General features: G+C 32.7%; 1 protein-coding gene across 1 annotated transcript; it reads right to left on the bottom strand.

Moving 5' to 3' along the window:
* Positions 1 to 1,362: 1,362 nt before the first annotated feature.
* LOC149553228 (uncharacterized) lies at positions 1,363 to 9,944 on the bottom strand. The gene is made up of 3 exons (XM_089790305.1): positions 9,714 to 9,944; positions 2,849 to 3,004; positions 1,363 to 2,729 (listed from the first exon to the last, which is right to left on the bottom strand). Exons 1-3 carry the CDS (start codon positions 9,942 to 9,944, stop codon positions 1,446 to 1,448), a joined length of 1,671 nt encoding a protein of 556 aa, XP_089646431.1. The 3' UTR covers positions 1,363 to 1,445.
* Positions 9,945 to 11,735: the final 1,791 nt, after the last annotated feature.

Raw genomic sequence — 11,735 nt, 5'->3', positions numbered from 1 at the left:
TGTTTTCATCTACCTATTGACTTTTTGGAGTGACATTAATGTAACTAATTTGCTAATATTTTTATGTCATTAAAATTAATTTTTATTATCTAATAGAAATATGACATTTGTATTGTGTTACAACCATTGTTATTATTGAATAATCGTATATTGACTGTTATTATTGAAGAGGAAATTTTATGTCAAAATAACTTTTGCCACATACACCTTCATGTACTATAGTATGATCTAAGGTATATATATTTTATTTTATTATGGCAAGTGTTACATGTATTTACACATATATTTCCTCGTTGATTAATGTTAGTAGTATTTTTAATAATTTCCTTATTCAATAATTGACTTATTATAATACTTGCAGCATTTTTTCAATTTCATTCAACATTCTCGATTAGGTCGTACAAAGCCAAATTGCTGATATGGAGGCCATAACTGCCATGGACGGGGATGTGGGAATTTATTGCGAGAGACGTGGTGAGAAATGTAATATAAGTTTAAAATGCACAATGCTTATAGCCCATACAAAGTGCATAGTGGATTAGCCGATAGAGAACTCGACAAGTATTTTGGAGAGATCAAAGATTAGGGGGACGAATTAAAAATAATAATAACTGCGCGATCTTTTCGTATACCGTGTGTCTTGGACGTTAACTCTAATTCGGATCCAACAATACAATAGATAACCCCAAGTGGTGCTGGCCGTGGCCCTGTAAAGATACGCGCACTAAGAAAAATTGTAAAGGATACGAACCAATATGTCACATACTCATTAAATGAGAATTTCATATAAAATTTCGGTAGAAATGGAATTCACAAACCCTAAGTAGCAGCCCAAACATAACAGGAAACAAAGTTTAAAAAACATAGACAACATATTGAATTCAATCTTCGAAGATAAGGTTAATATTGAATTTGATTAACATTTATACCAAGTAGTCGTGCCTCTCTTCTTGACAATCAAGTAGTCGTGCCTCTCTTCTTGACAATCTAAAAACTTGAGACACATTCGTGTGTTAAAGAAAGATATTTGAGGTCCACAAGCATTTAGGGTTCCAATAAGATGAGGGAAGATGTGTCTGAAGGATTACTTCCTCGCATGCTCACACAATAACCGTATCGATTATACACTCTGTATGAAGTGGAGGTTGTTGCCGTGAAGTTCCTTGGGCTAGAATAACTCGAAACATTACATTCTCAATATCCAGAACTCTCCGTGTCCCCTTTTACACCTTCATGTATGAGGGTTTCATTGTCGATTGGAATACCTATAAACAACTTCATTTGTCAATTTCTCACATCAATATGCATTTTACACATCGACAGATATTATCTATTCAGCCTGGGATTATATGGCAGAACATATTTTTTAAGTCATCGATTTATTTCGCTTTCAAGCGAGCTTTTTTCATGAAAAAAATTCAGGGAACCTTTAATTGTAAAAGGTTCTAGTAACCCAAATTTTGCTGGACCCAGGTGGGCGACAGCACCGGATGTTTGGCAGTATCAGTCTGAATCCGCCACACTTTCACCGAGCGGTCAAGACTCCCGCTGTAAACAAAAGCAAAACCGCGGAAATCATCGAAACTGGCCGCGATGGATTTAATGGGTCCACCATGGCCGTGCAGCACTATCAAGCTGGTATGCAGCGTACTCGCATCCCTTCTCCACACCCGTATTGTCTTATCCGCAGACCCGCTCAATACAAGACTTGAAACCGTAGCAACGCACAGGACGGCAAGCCCGTGACCTTTCAACAATCCCGCATGCCGCATAGACCTCGACAGCTCATCCGTTTCCCAGTAATTAACAATCCCGTCAGCCGAACCGGCATACAGAATCCCTCCATCTGGACTCACGGCTACCCCGTTTACAGGGCACTGCCGAAGATCAAGTGTCTGGGCGAGAACATGCTTTTCATTGAACCTCCTCCATACTCTAACCGTGCAGTCTGCCGAACCGGTGAAGAGTGACCCGGCGGGTCCAACGGCCAGACAATTGACGGCGTCGTGATGAGCCTGAATTGACTCAACACATTTCCAGTCGCACATTCTCCACACTTTTACAGTCTTATCCCACGAACCGGAATACAATAAACCCTGCTCCTCGTTCACAGCCAGGGAAGAAATAACATCAACGTGCTTGATCCACAGAACCTTATGATGCCGACGCACGGGAACAAAATTTCTAGGATTAACAGAGTTCTGAATCTGATCCGTTACCGTCGGTAGCGTCCCAATTCTTTTTCCCTTTCTCCATACGCGGATCTTCTTGTCACTGTGAGCACTGAAAATCTTATCACCAACGCTCACAATAGCCTTCACGGATCCGCTTCCCGATCTCAGGAAACCGTGCTCGTACAAAATCGGTTGCCTCCACACGCAGATGTTTGGGCTCTCGGACCCTGTGTAGAGCAGACCATCGGCAGACGAAATCGCCAGTGTGTAAACATGGCCGATTTGTTTAACGACATTGTTGATGCATCCGCACGACCGCTCGCCCGTCAATGGAGTTACAACCCGGGATTTCAATGGCGACGGAAACCCGTTGTTCCACGCGGAGACCGGACTAAAACGAAACGGCGACACGGGAATCCCCAACTCCTGGTTCATCAGACAAGTAATTTGGTCCGACTTCATAGATGTCGAAAACAATCTCTTAACGTTTAGGGTATCCTTTCCTTTCAATTTGAATATGGAAGACACTCGCAAGTGATCAATCTCCCTTTTGATCTGGGTAGAAATTTGTGCAACAACTGCACAATAATAACCAACCAAGCTGATACGTGTGTTTGAGTCACCTGATTACGTCGAATTATATATTAGCTGGACTTTAGTGTGTCGCATAATACCCTCGTCATATTTGCGAATGCAAACATGAATTTGTACCCGCATCGGTTCACACGTCTCGCAGGAAGTAAGCTTAATATACCCGGACTTTTTACAGTATTTAGGAGTTTACGTGTAATTGACAGAATATAACAGTACAACACAGGGAATGCGGGATTCTATAATTTGCACAATTATGGAGTGAAGCTTGAGGCCATTATATAAGATTGACCTTCCAGCATAATGCTTTTCAATCCCAATTGTCTAGAAGTTTAACCAAATGCTGCCATTTAATTTGTCCCTGCATATTGCGTTTATTTAAAATAAAAAAATAAGATCTCTTGACAACATGATTTGGAATAGGGAGAACGTGGCTTATTTTATTGGGATTTGAAGGATTTCTCGATATTCACTTTGGGTTAACAAATTCCTTTTAAACACGTCTACACAGGAATGGTGTCCACTTTTCTTCTTTGTGCGTGATTTGTGAAGCTATGGAAAGGAAGGTGACTCTGGATGACATCACTTCTTGGACCCTGTTCATTTGTCACCTTCGTTGTGGTCTCGCTTGGCATACGTAAGTTGTTAGTGCCTGCCTGAACTATAGCGGAGGGGGCAAAATTAAATTAAAATAATAATAAGTCAACCAGTCCTCCACACAATTTTTAATATTTCATTTGCTAAATTATATTCTACTGTTGAATATAGAGAACTGGTCGCTTTTGAAGCATTGACTACTGATATATAATTTTGTGGAATTTTAACTGGTGGTGAAGAGATGTTCACACTTCGGTTTCTAGATAACAGGCGAAAAAGAGTCGTGTCGGTGTGAGTGTTGAGCGAAGGTGTAGACGAGAACGTTAGAAAGGAAACAGAAAATGCAAGTTGCAGTAAGGCTGGGTCTTATGGAAGAGAGAAGTAGAAGTGGCTCCCAATTTTTTTTTTTGGGAATTTCTTAAAGCTAGTTGTCTTATGACTTATACTATATATTCAAAGTTCAACATTTTAGTTCTAAAATTTAAGGAATGTATGCATTAAAAAAAAGTTAAAAAATTATTTTCCATTAAAATTATATTTTAACTAAAAATCTAAAATTTAGATGTTTGACTAGTGGAAAAATATATTCTTAAGCTGATCGGACTTTTACGAAAAGATTCTGAGTATTTCCATAGCAAAATATAATTTTTCTCATGAGACCACCCACTTCATAAAAAATAGAGCTTAAGCCCTCCTCATGGGACTGCATCCTAAGTCCAATTTGGCAATTCCCTAGTCTAAAAGTTTGCTTTGTACTTAATATTAAACATAAAAGTGTCTCTCTTCTAATTTTTTAATTAGTACAAATTATAATTGAGAATCTTTTCCTATTTTCAAACACTAGTTATTGTTTAACAATTAGAATTAGGTTTTCCAAAAAGGAAGGGCTATAGTCATGCAAATGAATGTAAGAACTTATATATTAGTGCACTATCTTGTTGGTGCCATCTTCACATGAGTTTTCCTCTCATCAAGAGATTTTCTAGTAAAAATTCATTGCTTCATTATACATGGTTGATCTCTTGTTATGTATCATTGTATCGGCTATTGTGGTTGATTATAATAAGTTGGATTTAAGTTTTTAGTCTTCATTTAGATCTTTTGTACTCCTATTTTGTCTATTTCAAGATTTATTGTTTATTGCATCTAAAATATTTTTGCATCTTGAAATATTAAGTCTAGAATATTTTTAATAATTAAATATTAACACAAAAAAATTTAGGCTTCGGATCTTTTATTTCAAAAAAGAGAGAGGTAGGCATCAAGTAAGCCTAGTAATCAATAATCAAGTCATATGACATAAAATTGCAAGAAAAAAATATCAAGAAAGGATTCATAGAGCATCAAGTAAAATGATCATAGATAAGAATAAAATTATAAATCATTAGATCAATGAGAAACAACGATAGAAATAAAACATGCAAATTTTTGATAAATTGATTTGCAATGCAATAACATGAAATTATGAAGGGTTTTGAATTTGATATAACAAATCTTCACACTTCTAAATTTGTGAACTTGGGTATAATATTATATAAATTCAAATCTCCTAGAAGAAAGAAATGAAGCTTAATTAATTTCATGAATTCACTTACATAAGAAATGGGGTAGAAGAGTGAAATAAAATGAAGTTATTCAACATTTAAGGAAATTAAGGATAAACTTTTTCATATAAATAAGAAAGAGAAATAGTTTATGAAATGATTAGATATCCTTTGAATCTTCCATAAAGACCTTACAACATGATTATAAAGAAATGAAGGGTGGATTTTCAAATTGAGAAAACTAATAACTCTATTTAGACATGAATATAGAGTATTACAATTTGCATTAATAAAGGAAAATACATTCATTTCAAGTATGATACAATATAATCTAAGATAAGATTTTAAAAAAAAAAATACAACAACATAAATTTAGTTTACATTATGTCTTTTAGATATTTTTTCATCATTGAAATAGTTCCTAATATAGGAAAAAAATGTAAAAGAATTGACAAATGCAAAGGACTTCTAAATCTTCTATATTGTATACAATGTTATATTTTACTTGAGTGACATCAATATTAATATCTAAGTTTTTTATTAAACTCGCCATTATAATTGACACAACCTTTATCATTATCATTTGGAACAATAATGATAATTAAGGGAATGTGTTCTTATTTTCATAAAACCTTTGGTGAAAACATAATGATAGATAAGAGGGTTATTGTACTACATGTTATTATTCTATTCAATTAATATCTAGTGTCATAATTATTAGGCCGAGAGGCATATACAATGAGAGCAATAGTTCCCAGCATGGGAATATTCCAAGGAGTAATCTATGCAAGGGAAAAATAAACTTGGATAGTTACAAAATCAATCTAAATTTGAAATTAAAATAGAAAAATTATTTTGCATTCCACATTCCAATATCCACTAAATGGAATAAAAAATTGAACTTCCATTTGGTGATCAAATCATTTAAATTAAACTACCATTTGACATCATTGAACTGCCATTTAATATGTAATTTAACATTAAAAAAATTAAAATTTAATAATAAATGCAAAATATTTATAGATGCATGTTATTTTTATTTTATATAAAATCAAGATTGAAATTATATTGAATAAAAAAAGATATAAATGTAGATAAAGCTTAATTTTAATTGTATAGAAAATAAATAATTGATTTTTCAAAAATTAAATAAATTAAATAAATATTTAAAAAATAAAAATTAAATTAAAAAATTAAAAAAGAAATATTTTTAAATTTTTTTTGTAAAAAAATTAAAATAAATAAAATTAAAGATAAATAATAATAAGAATTAACAAATTTATGAAGAACTATGCATGCATGTGCATGTGACTGCTGACAACACTATTGCATCTGTTAGTGAAAGTAACTACATTGGTCAGTGCGATAGTTACTACTACTGACAATAGCAATAGTGCTTCCGGGGAGGGGAAAAGAGTGGTGTTGAGGCGTGGTGGCCTTTCACCATGTGTTTGTATTTTGAAGTTATATTTAATCTTTTAAAATTTCCTACTATAAGGAGTGTGGAGTGGCAGGGGATAGTGGCCCTGTCACCTAGATTTATTTTATTTTATTTTATTTCTTTTCTAATAATGCCTAGAGTAAAAAATGTGTTTGAATAGATATTTTATTAACCATGATTTAGTGTGTTTTATTTTAAAAACTTGAAAATTTTATGAAAATGAAGAGCCATATTTTGGAATTTGAAGAGTCAAAATGGAAACTTGAAGAACATGCATATGATGACAAACACGTGTAGAAAGATTTATATTATAGATATAAGTTGGTTTAGATTATTGTTACTTTATGTTTTCAAATGTTAATTTTGTACAACCTATGGTATGTTAGAATTTGTAAATTTACATATTATAAATTTTGATGTTACGTTGCATTTTCTAAAAGTACATGTGGAGGACAATATCACCATATGAATGTTTTAAATAATAAGAGTTCAAAAAAAATGTACATTAATATGTTACTGTATTTTTATCTTCTTCCTTTCCTTTCTAAACCCATCCTTTTAGGCAATACATATAATATCTCCTAAAAAGAGGGGTTTAGAAAGGTAGAAGAATAATTTGAAAAGATCGTTTACCTTACATTAATGTTAGTTTATGTTTTGTAATTTTATGTATGGAAGGAAATGCCACCATATCAATAATATTTTAATGTTAATATATTCTTTTTTAATATAGAATGTTAGCTTTTATTTTATTTTTATTTTACGTTTATGTCATGTACTAACTTCTCTTATTTTTATAACTTCTAATAGATTAATAATGTTACATTAAGCATTATACTTTTTATATTGTTGTAATACCCTGCCAAGGGATCCAAAGAATTAACCTAGAATTTCACTAAGTTTGGTAGCATTTTTTTTTAATTTTAACATGAAAGTAAATACCACAAATAACTCATGCACAATGATAGAAGCAATAGTAATGTCCATCTGAAAGTAAACATAACATACACAATTGGTTACATTCTTTAAGATCCCTTAACATTGAATTACATCTAGAAACATAAATCCATCTAGTACATCATCCACATGAAATAATAATGATAAGTCCAATGTTTATACATTACATTTCAAATGCTCAATCATCCACTATACATGTCACAGGGTATGACAAGCTCAAAAGAATATACATACATAGAATAAGGTACATCATCCTATTCTAATCCATGATTCATCAAAGTAAAGATAATCACATGATACACATGATACATCATCATAGAAGACAGTTACATCCATCATAAAGATCAACATAATAAACTAAGTGCACGGTTCCTCCCAACCGTTAATAGCATCATTAGACCATCGTGGATCCTAGCCATCCCTCCGTGTGTAACATTCCAAATCACCGAAGAGATTATCGGTATTAACATAGTAGGAATGCCACTCCTAACATATACTATATCATATACAGAAAGTAATCGAACATGCAAATAAAAGCATAAGATAACATCATCTAACATATGCTAATCATCAATGAAAGGATAGATATCCACCATCATGAAGGACGCATCAGCCATGATGTCTCAATGAATCTCAAATTATAAGAGTGGAAAATACACTACCACCCGACCGCATGGTACCTAAGTGGTCCACTCCCACCGTGCTCAAGAGATAATCTCAAGTCCCAAACAAGCTATCCAAAATCACAAAGCAAAAAACTCTATAAGTTCAGGAATCCTAAAAGTATACTAACTCAAAGGTTCCAAACACAAAATCGACATCTAATCCTAGAGGCAGACAAAGACATGTAGGAACCTACTATGGAAGCGAGCAAGTGTCATCGCATTTATCACGTACAAGTTACCCTGACAGTTAGCTAAACTCCATGGGTCCATACTGATCTCATGTGGCCACTAGTATCCTCTCATACTGACGAGGCATACTACAGAATGCAAGGTCGCAACCATGCGTCTCACTACTCCCGTCCTAGCCTTTACAAGCACTCAAGGCATGGGTGAGAACAAAACACTTATCTTTTTAGGTTCATTCAGTTAGTATTAGGTGTGAATGTTATCACTTATTAATCCAACTTACAATGAGTTACCCTGGCAGCCTCTTAGGGCCTCGACCCCCATTGCAAGCCACTTCCCATCACTACATGCAGATATCCTACCCTAATGCTCATGGAATCATAAATCTCAAAATCACAAAAGATAATCCATAATAAAATCATCAAATATGCATAAAAGCATCAAATCTCCATGAGCAAACATCCATAGAAAATCATGATAACAACAACTCTCTATTGGCAACTGAAGTATCACTGATAATCATAGTATCCAATGGTTCTCAATAACCAAAATATATCTCAATCATACTGATCGAAGACTCCAAAAATGGTTGAGTCAAACATGTCACGACATGACATCATCAAGAATAAATCCACATTACAGTCCCATCATGGTGACTAGAAAATAACCAAAGATAACTGATCGATGACCAAAAATAATGGTTAAGTCAAGTGTCTCATACATAAGAATTCTCAACTATCAGTAATCACATCCAATACATAGAGCATTCCATCACATAAACATGGTTGGGTTTATAAAGATCAAGATTAAAACATCATCATAACATCACAATCACATAACTCCCAAGCCTCTGGTAGACGTCTTATAACTGGTCAACACTAGTCAACCCATAACCCAAAACAATAGCATAAGAATACACAATGTAAACGCATGTTTTGGTTTTACTAAAATTACATCGTTGAATCAAATGTGGAGGTTTTCAGTTAACGTTTTTAGACATCAAGTGGAAAAATTCCATGTTTTAACTAAACCATGTTTTTTGTTTAATAAATAAAAGTTTCTCCCTAAAACCATTAGACTCAATTCTCTAAATGTTCTATATTTTCATTTAGACCCCCATCATTTTCAAAATAATATTTGAAATTCTTTCCATATTCATCTTTCCAAATTAAAGATTGTATTAAATCTATATTGCTCACCATTATAAAATATCTTGTTATTAAATAATTTCTCTTTAAATTCCAAACATCAATTAATATATCAATTATTTATTATTGATAATGTATATACATATATATATATGTACATATATACATGTATATATGTATATATATACATATATATGTATGTATATATATACATACATATATATGTATATATATACATACATATATATATATATATGTATATATATATATATAACATTTAATAATTTAATAACAATGCAACATTGAAAAGCCGAAATTCGACTTCGTGTAACATAAATTTAAAAAAAAAAAAAAAAAAACACAACGAAATATTTGAATGACCCCCCCATGCTTACTACGGTATGCAGTACCTGTGGTCGCATGCACTGCGCCGACAGCGGGTACGTAGTACCCCTGTCATCGCAGACCCGCGACGACAAGCCTCTACCTTCTGTAGGCATGGAGTACAAATCGTGCCAAGCAAATGTTAATATGTTTTTAAAAGATTTTTTCAAACGCCGATTCGCAATATGAATCGCGTCGCGATTTATTAAGTTTTCCCCACTACAATTTACCAATCGATCACTCACTGAATTATACATACATACATACATACATACATACATACATACATACATACATATATATATATATATATCAGTATATATATAAACATGTATGTTTTTCCACAAGGAATTATATCCACAATTTAAGAATTTCCTATAAAATATTTGCACTCTAAATTCATTCAATTAATTTTCTAATGGATTTGGCTATAAATTTAAACCCTAACCCCGTGATCTCTTTAGATCTATGAATATAAGGTTTCTCAAAATCAATTTAACTACCCATAATGAAAATCCATACAATTAAAATAGGAAAATCCTCAGAAGACATATGGAAGACACGAAGAAGACAGGGAATGCATGATGCGGAAATAGCATAAATAAAATCACAAGAATCTACTCGGATTCTGATGCTAATTCGTTCTTTCTCAGAAAACCCGCAGAGCAAGCTCCCTTCTTCAGAGTTCTCGAATCCTCCAATGCTCCAATTGCACTCCAAACGCTATGTCTAAGCTTCTAGGAATACCTGAATATAAAGAGCTCTCAGGAAACATCTAGAATGCTTCTAGAAACAACTAAAAGGTGTCACCAACTAAGCATTGGTCTTTTCCAACCTTCTAGATGGGTCATAAGGTTGTAGACACCATTTGCTTAATTGTTGCACTAACCTCCGTGTTGTTGACACATGAGAAATAGAAAAGTGCGTTAATTCTAATGCAAGCTTATAACTCCAATTCACTTTTTATACAATTTCCATTTAAATATTTATAACTTTCATTTTAATTTTTATAACTTTTATTATTATTATTTATTTATTATTTTATTAAACTATTTTATAATTATTATTAATTTTAATTTATAATTTTCTTTTATTTAATTCTTTTCCCTCAATTAATTCACATTTAATTAATTATCAAAATATCAAAGACCATGATATTTATATTAATTTTCTCAAATAATTAATTTATTAATTAAATCTATTTATTAAGACTTAATTAATAGAAAATTCACCATAGACCTCCAAGATAAAATATGAAAACCCATCATAGAGAAAATCACTCAAAATCAGTCTAAAGGGTTAAAAATCATGAATTATGTCATCCGACACATTCGGTGGGTAAAATATCCAAATACTTGTCCTACCTCACTAGGACAATTGGCTTAAAGGTTTGGGATTTTGACTTGAAAATTTATCTCCCTTCTCTTATCATTGAGATAGTATAATAGGGTACGCTCATCCTGGAAATTCAAGGAAGTCGATACCCGGTACCTGCAACCTGCAGAAAAACCATGCATGTACATAAAATATATAATGCTAAGCTAATTAGACAATGGTAGGAAGTGGTGCATTGTGTAGATCCTGACTAAGCAGGTGACTACGACTCCCTTCCTTAACCACATCAGAAACGCCATACAATAAGAAAACATGCACACCATACACATGCAAGTATGGGGTAAGTATCCATAATAAAACACATAAGATAATAAACCATCCAACTAATCCTCAACAATAAATGAAAACAATATAATGATCATAATGTATGCATGAAATGTAAAGTCTAAATGATCTCATCACATAACCACTGAATCCATAACATAATGTCTGATAGTCTCAAAACAATACCACTAATCCATCAACATAAAACTAGTCCATCAAAGTCTGATAATAATAACAACAATAAGTCTAGAAAAGATATGAACGAGGGTAGGCACTACAATTGTTCTAGAATTTATTTTCATATGTTAGTATATTTTTATCTTGTTCCTTTCTAAACATATCTTCTTAGGAAATACTTATAATATCTCCTAAAAAGAGGGTTTATAGAG

The sequence above is a fragment of the Cupressus sempervirens genome, chromosome 6 (genome assembly GCF_028749045.1).
Source record: "Cupressus sempervirens isolate cs-2001-9-10 chromosome 6, ASM2874904v1, whole genome shotgun sequence".
Classification (NCBI taxonomy): Eukaryota; Viridiplantae; Streptophyta; class Pinopsida; order Cupressales; family Cupressaceae; genus Cupressus; species Cupressus sempervirens.
This window is presented reverse-complemented; position numbering and strand designations above follow the sequence as displayed.

Bases quoted from the DNA above. Each gene is read 5' to 3' on its own strand.
- LOC149553228 (XM_089790305.1), bottom strand. From the start codon at position 9,944: ATGTATAATTCAGTGAGTGATCGATTGGTAAATTGTAGTGGGGAAAAC. The intron at 3,005-9,713 runs GTACTGCATACC...TGCAAATTATAG, and splicing joins CGCAGTGCATGCGACCACAG to AATCCCGCATTCCCTGTGTT. The intron at 2,730-2,848 runs GTATTATGCGAC...ATTTCTACCCAG, and splicing joins CATTCGCAAATATGACGAGG to ATCAAAAGGGAGATTGATCA.